A 14,668-nucleotide genomic window follows, 5' to 3' on the forward strand; every position below is an offset into this window, starting at 1 on the left:
TGTTACTCAGTCTTAATTATTTACACAGTCTCTGCATTCTCAGTAGAATATTTCAAGGGACCATCCCATCGACTTTTCTGAAATAATGAGTACAGAGTAGCTTAAAGCTACTGTTACTATTAGCCATGCCAACCACCAACTGATTTTAATTAGATTTAACTTTTGCTCTTGATGTAGCACAACTTGGCTGTGCTGCCTCAGATTAACAAAGGACCATTAATCATTTTATATAACAAAAGAACGGTGTGGGCCTGCCTGCACTGAAAGCACTTAATAGAGAGGTTAAATTTGTGTGCGCTGAAATAATATTCAGCTAAAGCATAATTGAATCCTAGCCAGTAGTGGAAGAAAGTGATATCCCAGGGAGGACCTTGAGCCTCCCTAGAGCATGGTTTCTCAGCCACAGCACAGTTGATATTTGGGGGCTGGATAGTTCTTTGTTGTGAGAGGCTGTCCTATATATTGTAGGATGTTCAGCAGCATCCCTGACTTCCACCCACTAGATTCCAGTAACACACACCACAATCACTACCCTCCTAATGCAGCCATCAAGAATGACTCCAGACACTGAAAATCTCTGCCCCAGAGGAATGTGCAGCTCTCACCTTTTCTGCACTATTTGGACAATTTGGTTCTGTTTTTCCTGTTATTGCCCCACCGTGCTGAGGCCCTGGGACTGTCCACCTCCCTGTGCCTTATAGTCAAGAGTGCAGCCAAGTGCTTGCAATTTCACTCCTTCCTGCTCAGTCTATCTGTAGGGCCATGATGTTTGCCCTGTGCTTTTTTAAGAAGGTGAGATAGCTTTATTCTTGCAGGGAAGTAGCAGCCAGCTTACAGTATGTGTTCCTTATTTATTTATCATGTTAAAGAATAAATTTAGGCACATTAAAATTTTAAAGAGTCTATTTGAGTCAACAGCAATTCATGAACTGGGCAACTCCAGACTGCATACTGTTCAGAGTTTCACCAAAGGGGCATTAAGGAAAAACTTATTCATAAGATGTTCATGTAGGCAAGACAGAAAATATTTGGGTAAAGTGGAATCATAACCTTAAAAATCCCTGGTAGAGATTAGTTGGCAGTTTCTTTATGGCAAAGTTTAAGTTTCATTTTACCATTTTCATTGAGCTGTGCTTTGGTTTTGCCTATAAGAATTCAGTCTCATGACCTCCTAATTAATTATTTTAATTATTATCGACCTTCCCCTCTAGAATGTGAGCTTACCACCAAAGCAGTATTTTTTTGCTGGTTTTGCCCACAGCTGTAGCTCTGCTGCCTCGAACAGAGGCCCAGTAGGTGATAAATAGTTATGCAACACTGCATTAGATGAGATAGTGGTCCTCCAACTCGACCCTGGACTTCTTGCCAGTTGTCTTCAGCCCAGTCTTTTTCAGCGTTTGAATTGGCAATATTTCCCTCTCAGGGATTAGAAGGTCAAGGTAGTTTTCTTCCCTCTTCCTACCTTGTGCCGCACTACTTTGTCTCCGTGTAGTTTAATGAAGTGGAAAAGTAAAATGACTGGGACCACTGTCAGTGTTTCGGCATCATAAAACGCTGTTCCACTTCGTCTCTTCTACTTTTCTTCCACTTTCACCAGCTTCACTCTGATAAATTTGATCTAATTGCAGTCCTTATCTTTGAACTGCTCTTTAAATGACCCCTCGTTAGGGCTATTTAATACTAATGGGTCCTCCTCTGTCGTGTAAACTTTTCTCCCCAAACTCCAGTTCTTATGAGCAGAGCGCAGCTGTATGATAAAGCCTTCATTAAAAGATTCCTTAATAGAACTGACTGCCTTTTCTTGATTGCATAATCAACAGCTAATGAAATTGTCTTGGTAACAAGAGCTATAGTGTACTACATCCTCTCTTGAGACCAAGTGGAAAGACAATTGTATCATCCTGAGAAGACGATTGATTGTCACAGTTTGAATTTGATTGTCCTTAAGGGAAACTAAACAAGAGATCATCTCCAGTTTTTCTAAGTGGATTTTATTCTCTTGAAAAAGTTGCTGCTTTACTTTCCATATAAGCCAAGCATATAAATATCATGCTTTGTTGTAAGGGAATCCAGAGGAGTATCATTCTGTTTCAGTACCATAAATGCTGGTTGAAGGGGCAGCTGGATGAACCCATGCAGCCGCTCATGGTGGTGCAGGTCCAGGCATTTCATTGCACATCTTCAGAAACTCTTTTTTCCTTGCAGGAGGAAACCCCCGAGGAAGGTTTGCCCTGGGCCTGGTGCAAAGTGAGTGGAAGGTATATGTGAAGAGACCTTTAGATAGAGAAGAACAGGACATTTACTTTCTCAATATCACTGCCACCGATGGGCTTTTCGTCACACAGGCCATGGTGGAAGTGACTGTCAGTGATGTAAATGACAACAGCCCAGTGTGTGATCAGGTGAGATTTGGGGGTTAAAGCTCTGCTGTTTACTCTGCATCTCTAAAATTAAATCAAAACCCATTTCACTTTTCTTATTAAGGCCAGGCTACCTTCTGCTCTTACCTCCAGTTAATTAAGAGCTCCAATTGGACATAAGAGAGTAGGAGGTAGAGGCAAGGATAAAATGTTCTAAACATGAAGACAATATAGATAATAAGACCAGGTATTGAATTATCGAATTTTGCTTGCTCTCCCCTGAAAAATGCAGCAAAAATAAAATAGGAAGTCTTAAAATTAAGTAATTTTTAAGTAATTCATAAAGAACCTTAAAACTTCTGTCTAAATCACTAGTATCATGAAAGAAAAATGGACTGCTCTCCCCAATTGGCTACCTGTTTGTGTAAATTTATATAGCTGGTTAGTGGCAATGATGCACACAAATTCTCAGGCTGCCTATCAAGCAGTTTTTCCACTACTGTACAAAACATGATGTCAACACAGGATGCTAGTCCTAGATTTTGTTTCCTTTCTTACTGATAATAAATCACAATTTATAGTTTTTCTTACCTTGTGGACCAAGAGACAATATTGGTATTCTGTAGCTTAGAAAAGTGGTGTACGGATTTAATCTCTCGTTCCAAGTGTTAGTAGTGACACTTTAAAGAGCTGAAAAGAATCCCAAGAACTGACCTAACTTTCCTATGTGCATATATGAATATACCACAGTGAATCTCACCATTATGTATATCCACAAGGTATTCATTTAAAAAAAGAGAAAGAAAACTATGGATGAGCAATAAAGCCAGTAGAACATTTAAAAAGTGAAATTTTAAACAAATCATGTATAATGCTAATATCACAATCATCCCACTAATACTAATGACTTGATCACTCTTATTTACCTTTGCCCAGTCTGCATATACAGCATTATTTCCTGAAGATATTCCATCAAATAAAATCATCCTGAAGGTCAGTGCCAAGGATGCTGACATTGGATCAAATGGAGATATACGATACTCACTCTATGGATCTGGAAGCAATGAATTTTTTCTAGATCCAGAAAGTGGTAAGGTGAAATCTATTCTTCGGGTAAATGCCATTGCTTGTCCATGAGAGAAGCTAAACTCTCATGTAGTCTTGTCACTGGTGGATAGTATCCTAGAGTCTTGGTAGGATGCTCATCATCTAGGACTGTAAGAAAAAATGGGAGGACATGGCATCCAAATATGCATGTTCTGGACCACTCGGACTTTATTTGGTTCATAAAACTTGCCTGTACTTTACCTACGTTTATCGCATCTCTATTTTTTTTTTTTTTCATATCTGTGAGTTAAGTGGAGTCACATTTCCAGTGTAGGTGCCATGCAGACTGAAGAGTAATGCACAGTAAGGAGAGTTTCTTCATTTTGAATTCCCTCTTGGATGTCTTCCTGGTTCTTATTAACACAGGTTGTCAGACTTTTATTAAACATTCCTGCCTAGTTTCTCCAAAACTACGAGTGCATTTAGGTGAAATTTATAAGGTAAAAGGTTATGTAAACTGAGGGCAATTGCCAACATTGAAAGCCAGAGTTAAGGGAAAAGTCATTTTCTATAGAAGCAAATTATGCATTGGATGGTTCATCCAATGGTAATTTTTAAATACACTGTAAAGACTGAATAGCTTGCATTTTGTCAGTGTTGGGTTGCTCCTAGTGAACAATGACTAGTTTTCAAAAAGGTAGTGGCTCCACCTTCACCCACTCCCAAGGTCCATTGTGGAAGAACTAACTTGTCTGCCTGGTCATATACTAGTTAGCTATTTGGGCCCCATGATAATTATTCAAAAAGGTAGTGGCTCCTCATTGACCCACTCCCACTAGTAGCTAGTGAACATAAAATACTTTGTGGGACTTGTGTAGTAGACTCCAAGAAAAAGAAGACAAACCATGCCCAAGGGATTTTGTCTTTTAGTAGGAAAGACAGAGAAGTAAATCCTAATGAAAGGTGTGATCAGGAGAAATATAAAGGAACCTACATCTGGGCACATTGAAAGAAGTAACCAATATGGAGATGAGAAAGAACTGTTTTAAGGAAAGATCAGAATTTGAATTGAGTCAAGGTTCTAGGACCTAAAGCAGGACATTTCAGGTTAACAGGGACGGCATAAACAGAGAGCACAGCATACCCAGGAAATGCTGTGCACAAAAGTGGCAGTAAAAACAATGTTTATCTGGATCATGGAGGGTCTGTAATGTCCTACTGAAGAGCCACTGGGACTCTTTGAATAGGAGAGGGAAATGATCCAAGCCATGTTTGAGAACTAGCTGGCTGCATGAGGGAAGCCATAGGAGGAACGGCCTTATAAACACTGGTGGCTTAGTTCAAATGTCTACCAATTTTATTTAAGAGTAATAATAATTTGCAAGTCTTGCTTTCACCAATTTACATTCAAGTTTATCACTGTGTCTGTTGTCATTTTCTATTGAAACTTTTTTTTTTATTGTAAACAAATGGGATACATGTTGTTTCTCTGTTTGTACATGGCGTAAAGGCATACCATTTGTGTAATCATAAATTTACATAGGGTAATGTTGTTTGATTCATTCTGCCATTTTTTCCCTTCCTCCCCTCCCCTCCCACCCCCTCCCCTCCATCTGTACAGTCCTTCCTTCCTCCATTCCTGCCCCCCTCCCTAAACCCAACTCCAACCCCAACACTAACCCTTCCCACCCCCCATTATGTGTCATCATCCACTTATTAGCGATATCATTCTTCCTTTGGTTTTTTGAGATTGGCTTATCTCACTTAGCATGATATTCTCCAGTTTCATCCATTTGCCTGCAAATGCCATAATTTTATCATTCTTTATGGCTGAGTAATATTCCATTGTATATATATACCACAGTTTCTTTATCCATTCATCAATTGAAGGACATCTAGGTTGGTTCCACAATCTGGCTATTGTGAATTGAGCAGCTATGAACATTGATGTGGCTGTATCTCTGTAATATGCTGATTTTAAGTCCTTTGGGTATAGGCCAAGGAGTGGGATAGCTGGGTCAAATGGTGGTTCCATTCCAAGTTTTCTAAGGAGTCTCCACACTGCTTTCCAGAGTGGCTGCACTAATTTGCAGCCCCACCAGCAATGTAAGAGTGTACCTTTCTTCCCACATCCTCGCCAACACCTGTTGTTGCTTGTATTCTTGATAATCGCCATTCAAATTGGGGTGAGATGGAATCTTAGGGTGGTTTTGATTTGCATTTCTCTTATTACTAGAGATGTTGAACATTTTTCCATATGTTTGTTGATTGCTTGTAGATATTCTTCTGTGAAGTGTCTATTCATTTCCTTAGCCCATTTGTCAGTTGAATTATTTTACATTCTTGGTGTAGAGTTTTTTGAGTTCTTTATAGATTCTGGAGATTAGCGCTCTATATGAAGTATGATTGGCAAAGATTTTCTCCCATTCTGTAGGCTCTTTCTTCGCATTGCTGATAGTTTCCTTTGCTGAGAGAAAGCTTTTTAGTTTGAATCTATCCCAGTTATTGATTCTTGCTTTTATTTCTTGTGCTATGGGAGTCCTGTTGAGGAAGTCTGGTCCTAAGCCGACATGTTGAAGCTCTGGACCTACTTTTTCTTCTATAAGATGCAAGGTCTCTGGTCTGATTCCGAGATCCTTAATCCATTTTGAGTTTAGTTTCGTGCATGGTGAGAGATATGGGTTTAGTTTCATTCTGTTGCATATGGATTTCCAATTCTCCCAGCACCATTTGTTGAAGAGGCTATCTTTTCTCCATTGCATATTTTTGGCCCCTTTGTCTAGTATGAGAAAATTGTATTTATTTGGGTTTGTGTCTGTGTCCTCTATTCTGTACCATTGATCCACCTTTCTATTTTGGTACCAATACCATGCCGTTTTTGTTACTATTGCTTTGTAGTAGAGTTGAAGATCTGGTATTGCGATACCCCCTGCTTCACTCTTTCTGCCAAGGATTGCTTTAGTTATTCTGGGTTTTTTATCTTCCAGATGAATTTCATAATTGCTTGCTCTATTTCTGTAAGGTACATCATTGGGATTTTAATTGGAATTGCATTGAATCTGTATAGCACTTTTGGTAGTATGGCCATTTTGACAATATTAATTCTTCCTATCCAAGAACATGGGAGATCTTTCCATCTTCTAAGGTTTTCTTTCATTTCTTTCTTTAGTGTTCTGTAGTTCTCATTGTAGAGGTCTTTCACCTCTTTTGTGAGATTGATTCCCAAATACTTTATTTTTTTCGAAGCTATTGTGAATGGGGTAGTTTTCCTAATTTCTCTTTCTGAAGATTCATCGCTTATGTATAGAAATGCCTTAGATTTATGTGCATTGATCTTATATCCCGCTACTTTACTGAATTCACTTATGAGATCTAAAAGTTTTCTGGTGGAATTTCCTGGTTCCTCTAAGTATACCATCATATCATCAGCAAATAGGGATAGTTTGAGTTCTTCTTTTCCTATTCGTATCCCTTTAATTTCTTCTATTGAAACTTAAACAATAAACATTCTCCATGAGGGATGCTGACCAGCTCCTACACAGCTTTTTCAGTGGTAAAAGCAGATGCACCACATCTCCAAGTCAGCTTCCAAATGGTTGCTGCTGTAGAGCTTCTCAGCCTGATACCTCCCCCAGCAACCACAGACCCTCCCACAGTCCAGAATAGTTGTGGTCCTTCAAAACTCTGCTCTGTTAAAGCCAGCCTGTTTTGATTACCTTGTAAAAAAATGAACATCTGGAAGAAAAGAGGTTGCTCTTCTGAATCTATTGGTTATTGACATTACTCACCATCAGACAACTAGAGATATCAGTCCATGTTCTGTGCTTTTCTACTGAGCTTCTCATGTAGCCAAAAGAAAGAACCTCTGGTAACCATGTTTTAAAAAGGGATTAATTAACTTGAGGGTTATACAATTGGTTTGTTGTTGCATCCAGAAGTCTATAATTTTCCCCTGGTGCCTAAAATAAAGTGAATTGGATCTATTTTTTTTTTTCTTTGAAAAATGGAGAACTTGAGCCAAATGTCCTTGGTCCTTCTTGTATTTAAAATTCTTTATATGATTGATTCTCTACTTTTCAAAGTAAGATATTTTTTAAAAGCCAAATCAACCATACTGTCATTTCTTTTCACAGGTGAGTTAAAAACCTCATCTCTATTGGACCGGGAGAGGGTCCCAGCGTACAACCTCATCGCCAGGGCCACTGATGGGGGTGGCAGATTCTGCCAGTCCAACATCCACCTGATCCTGGAAGATGTGAATGACAATCCCCCTCTGTTTTCTTCTGACCACTATAACACCTGTGTCTATGAAAACACAGCCACCAAGGCTCTGTTGACCAGAGTGCAAGCTGTAGACCCCGACATTGGTAAGTCAGTTGCTCTGGCCAAGCGTCTCCCTGTTCACTCGCTGGACACATTCTCTCCAGGGGCGACTTTCCCTTTAGTTTTATGAGAACTTTCCTCAGCCTCCTTGGTTCCCTACCACAAAAATGTGGGCATTCAACCATACTTGAGCTCTTCAGTAGGTGTACTACTTATGCATGGTAAACTTGTAAGTTGCCCTACCTCTTTTCCTAGGGTTTGAAGAGGAGATATGATGAATTCCTTTACCTTTTAACAAAGTATTCTGGTTGAGTTTTTTTTTTTTTTAAACCTTTTGAATAAAAATAATAGCTTTCTTACTTGCCTGTTCTTCCTTAACATAGTTAAAATGCTGTGTTGTGTGGCAGGGAGAATTCATTTCCATTTCCATGAAGAATTGCATCACATGCTTCAGCTGAAATATGACAATCTAGATTTATTGTAGTGCCCCATAGTGCAAAGACCAATTACTAAATGTGCTGCCAGTCCAATGTAGACTTTTTTTAAACTGCCATTTTCCAGAGTATTTTTTGTGACTTATAAACTGACATTGCTGGGCTGAGTGGGGGATGGGGAGATAAGGAGGAATTAGAACTGAAAGTTGCTAATAAAGTTTGTGTTCAAATCCACTTTACATAATGAGATGATGAGTTAGAAAAGACTGGAGTTAATTGCTAGATAGACCTTCTGAGAATGCATAAGTTATTGAGGTGACTACATGATGGAATATAAATACAAAAGGGCATACAGAAGCCTCTTGGTTGTGCATTTTAAGAGCTGTAAATCAGAGGACTAGAAAATGATGGGGTGGGTCTGCTATGCTAAACAGACCTTTATATAATTCAGTGTCTTATTGCTTAATTTTGAATTGAAATAAAAATTATTGGACTAATGTAAAAGTAAATACATGATAATTAGTTGAAAACAAACGTAGTGCCCAGTATCTCTGCATATTTCCCCTTAGAGAAATTAGTTGGCTATACTGAATTATTGCTTTTACCACATTAGCATAATTTCTGAGCTGAGAACCAATCCTTTAAGGGTATGCATATTGTTTTAAACAAATGACAAATAAATAGGAAAAGATTCTTTTATTGGTATGTAATTGTGTAGTACCTACAAATACTCTTTTTAAAAGAAGATTTAGAAAGCATTCCCTGGACTCTTATTAGCAGACTTTTAGGGAAAAGAAGACAGAACGCAAATGAATCTTTTAATCATTTTAAATTTTATTTTGAGAATGTGTAGTTAGATGAAATTTTAAAAGCTAAAAAATGGAATTTTTATATTCATTCCATTCACAAAGGAATCAATTGTATTCAAGTTGCAATAGACTGGACATGAAGTCTGATGAGTGCACATGTTGTTTCCAACAGTGCAGGGACATGAAGGAGTGGGACAGATGCACAATTTGGCACTTGGAGCTGTTTTACAAGTCATGGTGAAGAATATATATTTAAATATGTCCTCCTTTCACCACTTCTGAGTCAGCTGGCCAGGTTGGGAGTTGGGGTGGAAGAAATGTCTAGGCTCAGATCATTCAGTAGGACAGAGAAGAAAAAGACTTTAAAAGGAAGGAAACCAGGATGAGGACTTCTCTACACCTCCGCCTGCTCATTTGGCATTATGGGTAAAAGGTTTATGTGCACAGCTTCAAATGGAAGCAGAGGTCATGGGTGCTCCTAATACCTGCATACGAAGCCAATTCATGATCCTGTCAGTCTCAGGAGAAAATTCAGTGGAAGATACGAGATTTGCAGTTATTTTCTCAGATTTTGTCAATCTCATTTAGTTTCAAAATGTAAAAGAACTAAGATAGCTGGGAAAGAGCACATAACACATCAAGAAACACACACTTATCTCTTGTTGAGTCCCAGGCTGAGGAAGTGGCTGGGAAGTCTGGGTTGGAGCTTGCAAGGGATTTCAGCAGCAATAACATCAGCCTGAGCTGCCATCGAATAAATGCCAACATTATCGAGAATCCCTGTGTGTCATTGACTCGTGGCTTCTGACTTTGTCATTAGTGGCCTGAGCAGAACACTTGTAACTCAAGAATAATAACCATTTCTCTGTCTTTCACAAGGGATCACAGGCTAGTAGAAGCTGTGTGCAAAGATTATCAGGTTGTTGAGTGCCAGATTCATTTGGGGGTCAAACTAAACTTCTGACTGGAAGCTGAGTTCAGACAAAATAGCCATTAGACTGAATATAGCCCTCTGGAACCTTTAGCACCACACACACAGTATTCAAAAGGGTTCAAATTAGTTGTCATTATTTAAAAGTCACATTTTTATTAGAAATTTAGATTTGTGGCATTTTATAAAAATGATAATACTTAGAAGGCCCTGCCACTTTAGGGGCACAGGTCTCACAATGGTTTAATAAATAGCACCTGCCTCCTTGATCTCCACCACAGGTCTCCTCTTCCCCATCTCCAGCCACTCGGTTTATTTATGGTACCACATGACCTCACTTGCAAACCCTTTTCTAAAGTGACAAGAATATTTCTGATTTTTCAAAAAAGTTTTATTTTAAAATAATTATAGTCCATAAGAAGTTGCAATAAAAATTGCAAGAGGCCAAGGACCCCTTTCCCCTCAGTCCTTCACCCATAGTAACATCTTTCCTAACTGTAGTATATTATCAAAACCAGGAAATTCACATAAGTACATCCACAGAGCTTGTTCAGGTCCTAGCACATTTCTGTAAGTGTTTTTAAGCATTTTTATCAATTCTGCAGCTTCAGGTAATCACCACCACATTCTTAGGAGACTCCCTCATGCTGTCCCTTTGTAGCCACACCCACCTCCTTCCTGAACCTCCTTCCCAACCCCTACCTCTTAGCAATCACTAATTTTCATATCTACAATTTTCTTATTTCAGAAATGTTATTTAAGTGAAATCATACATTTCGTAGCCTTTTTCTCTTGAGATTCTTTCAAGTTGCCTAATTAGTTTTGGAAAAACATTGACTTCATTTGTGTAAATGGCAGAGCTGCTTGGTTCATGAAACTTCTTTTGTAATGCCTACTCCTTTACCAAGTAGAAAAATATTTTACCAATGCTGCAATCTGAATGTTTGCATCCTTCAAAAATTTGAATGGTGGCTATGCATGGTGGCACACACCTATAATCCCAGCAACTCAGGAGGCTGAAGCAGGAGGATCACAAGTTCAAAGCCAGCCTCGGCAACTTAGCAAGACCCTAAACAACTTATCGAGACTGTCTCAAAAATAAAAAAATTAAAATGTGGGCTGGGGATGTGACCCAGTGGTCAAACGCCCCTAGGATTCAATCCCCAATACCCAAAAAGAAAAAATTTGTATGTTGAAATATAGCCCTCACCAAATGATATTAAGAGATGCAGTCTTCGGGAGGTAGTTAGGTCATAAAAGTAGAGCCAAATGGAATTAATGCCCTTATAAAAGAGGCTTGAGAAGTTTGTTGCCCATCTCACCAAGTGAGGTCACATAGAAGGCACCATCTATGAGGCATGAGCCCTCACCAGACACTAAGCCTGCTGATTACTTGACCTTGGAATTCCAACCCTCTACAGCACAAGCAATAAATATCTTGTGTTTAAAAATTATCCAGTTTATGATATTTTGTTATAGCAGTTCAAATGGACCAAGATAGCTGGCATTTGACTACATTATATATGAGGTTACTATAACTTGCAGAGAATAAACAAAGATATAATGCATCTGAAATCTGATTCCATAACTTCATTAGTTCAAAGCTCTTACCATGAGATGTTAAATCCACCTAAGCTGACTTTCTAATTTTAAAGTATATTATTGCTTTTAGCCAAACAACTCTTTCCTATGAATTATTCATAATGAACCAACATCAATGTTAGAGTAACTGCCTAGGTCAGGAGTAAAATAAAAAAACAGAGGAAGACAAGATAATTTTAATACCCATTTTATGAGTTCTAAGAAATGACATGGCAACTGTCTAGATTTTAAGATATGTATTAAGTTCTTAGTTTTCCTGTAAAATGAACATATCTTCAAACCCACAAACTATATATACAACTCATGACCCAAAATTTATAAAAATTTAATCCTTTTAATAAAGATGAGAAGAACTTTTCCTACATTACCTCTTTGGTACTAATGTCCTGTGGTTCAGTCGACCTCTTAAAAGTAGGATTTGCTCCCAGGTTTCCCATTTGGAGAGATTTTTTTAATTAGCAAAAGAAATATGTAGTAGATCAGAGAAAAAATTCTGTGACCATTTTAGGCAAAATGACATTTAAAGAAAATGTAAATTTGTGCTGGGAAAATATGCTATTGTCCATAACTTATTAAGAGGTCAATTTTGGAATATTTGAGACATGAACATATTTTTCCCCTCATGGATAAGGGACAGAAAGTAAGAAAATATTCTAATAAGCAACTCCCTCCTTTCCAGTAAAATATTCCCTACAAGGTTTAGAATATCTTTCAGATATTTCATAGGAACTTAGAGGATCAGAACATGAGTTACAGTTATTTTCCATTCAACTGAATAAATATTAAATGAGAAGCTAGGTAGTAAGCACCACAGAAGGAACAGCAAGACTCTCAGACATAAGAATGTGCAGCAGCAGGCCTAAGTTGTACACAGAGGTAAAGGTGATAATCAGGAACACGCTCTCAGTAACGGACAGAGCTCCCACAATAAATGGGATGTCAGCAGTCCAAGGTGGAAGGCATTCAGGAGTGAAAGAAAACCATTAAGATAAAGTCACAAAATAGGCACAGTGTGGGTCCAACTAAATAGTTGGGAAACACCATGTTGTCCAGGACAGGTGAGAGAGAGATGAGATAGGAAAAATGTACTTAAGTCAATCAGTGGAAAAGAACTGCCAAGCACTTTCTAGAAAACAAACAAACCTAGGTTTTGGGAATGCTACCAGTATAAGAGATTCCAAAGTAGATTGGAACAGGCAAACCTAGAACATGGGGAAAGCTCCTAGGAGGTTATTGAGAAAGACCACAAGGGCCAAAAGACAGCACTGGCTTCAGTACTTATAAAATAAAAGGATCAGAGAAAAGCCAGATTGATATTTCAAAGGGGAAATCTGCAGATTTTGGCAACTGACTGACTGATGGCAAGGTAGAGAGACTGGTCAGGGTTTCAACCGTGGGCACCAGACAAAGATCCTGCATGAACATAAATAGCACAGGTGGTCTGGTATAGACAGAAAGATGGAAACTTGGTTGCACATTGACAGTTATAGTGTGGACCTCCAGAAAGAAGTCAGGAATTAGGAGAAGTTTGTTAACCATGAAAGAATAGGAGGTCTTATAGTCATCATGGGACATAGGCATGCACAAATGAACATTCCAAGGAAAATGTAAGAGGGTTATTGAAAAATTGCATCTGTACGGTACTAATATGGTAAGGATTAGTCTAACACAAGTGCCCATAATGACATTAAAATATGAACAATGAATTTTCAACAGAGACATCTCGGGAAGTGGTATTACATTTAAATTGAGTCTTAAGAGTTGAGGCTTGAAGTTGGAATAGACAAAGAGTAGAAAGATAGAGTGGTGAGAGAGAGCGAGGGAGAGATGAGGACTATATTAGTCGGGATAGGCTTAGTTTGACTGAGGTGAATTTTGAAGACTTAGTGGCTTAGCACAGAAACAGTCTAATTCTTGGCTGTGTAAGGATGGGTTGGCAGGAATACATCCAGTGACTCAGAATTCTGGCAGTCCATCTTGTTACCACCACCTTCTTGACCTTTAGCCTCCAAGGTCACCACAATAGGGAACAGGAGGGGTGAAGAAAGCATGCCAGCTCTCAGCTGTCTCACCATGGGAGAGGCCCAAATGACCAGAAATGGTCACAGAGCCTGACCCAGCTGCATAGGAAGCTGGGAGACCTAGAGGAGTTCTTGGGAGATTGTGGGCCAGGGAGCAGAAGAATGAATTGTGTCTGCCGTGATAGAGCAGAAAAGAGCAACTGGTAGGTGGCAAAGACAAGGAGAAAATTATATTGCTCATATAGAGAGGGAGTGTAAGCCTCAGCAATATGGAAGAACAATTTGGCCTTAGAAAGGATAGGAAAGGGAGAGCAGAACAGAAACAACTGAAACCTAAAGAAGAGACTAAAAGGGAGATGCCAAGGAAAATCCTATAGGAACAAACAGCTGCCCTCGGTCAACTGCATACAGTCAGTGGTTCTACCACCTCAGGCCAGCAGAGCAGCAGCTGCACTGGCTGCTGGGGTGCAGGGGGTGTTCCAGGGGTGAGGGGAGATGTAAGAGGAAGGCAACAAACCTGAGGAAGGGAAATGCCTCCTTCACTGTGGGCTCAAGTCACATGGACATAGAATGAATTGCATTAACAGAAAATAAGAAAAATCCTGAGTCTTCCAGAATGATGCATTTCCCCTAACGTTAGATAGATTCTCCTATTAACAGAGAACAGGAAAAAGACCAATAAAACTAGCCTCTTGACAGAACTTTTCTATTTTGATCTGAGCATGTGTCTTTGCTGTCCTTGGATCCTCCATTCTAGGCTGACATCCACTATAATAACCTAAGTTTTCTGACCACATTGAAATTCATGCACCAAGTATTTCATGAGGCAAGTGATGTCATGGTCCTTGTGCTGGGCTCTAGTGGTGTAGGCAAAAGATGAAATGAACTTGTTTTTCCAAAGCATGGATCTTGTCAGAGGACGTGGTGAGCTGGCCCAGGGTCTTGGTGCACCAATTGCTCCAGATCCACAACTCCTCATGAAGGAGGAAGAAAGCACTTAAAAGAGAGAAATGTGCACAAAAGTTGTCACTGAATGTTGTTAGAAGCAAAACTCTTTACAAAACCACCTTAAATGAACCTTTACAGTGATTTCCCTGCCTCTTCCAACTCATCCTAGCCTTTTCTAAGTCTGCCACGTTTT

The 14,668-nt window shown here is 39.1% G+C and overlaps 1 protein-coding gene across 1 annotated transcript in view; it reads left to right on the forward strand.

The window, feature by feature from the left end:
• The window catches only part of Fat3 (FAT atypical cadherin 3), a 595,529-nt gene that overhangs the window by 506,407 nt on the left and 74,454 nt on the right, over nucleotides 1-14,668 (forward strand). The window contains exons 11-13 of the mRNA XM_047518553.1: nucleotides 2,206-2,402; nucleotides 3,297-3,450; nucleotides 7,541-7,774. Of these exons, the coding sequence (XP_047374509.1) occupies nucleotides 2,206-2,402; nucleotides 3,297-3,450; nucleotides 7,541-7,774 (585 nt within the window). The remainder of the gene's footprint in view (nucleotides 1-2,205; nucleotides 2,403-3,296; nucleotides 3,451-7,540; nucleotides 7,775-14,668) is intronic.

The sequence above is a fragment of the Sciurus carolinensis genome, chromosome 11 (assembly GCF_902686445.1).
Source record: "Sciurus carolinensis chromosome 11, mSciCar1.2, whole genome shotgun sequence".
NCBI lineage: Eukaryota > Metazoa > Chordata > Mammalia > Rodentia > Sciuridae > Sciurus > Sciurus carolinensis.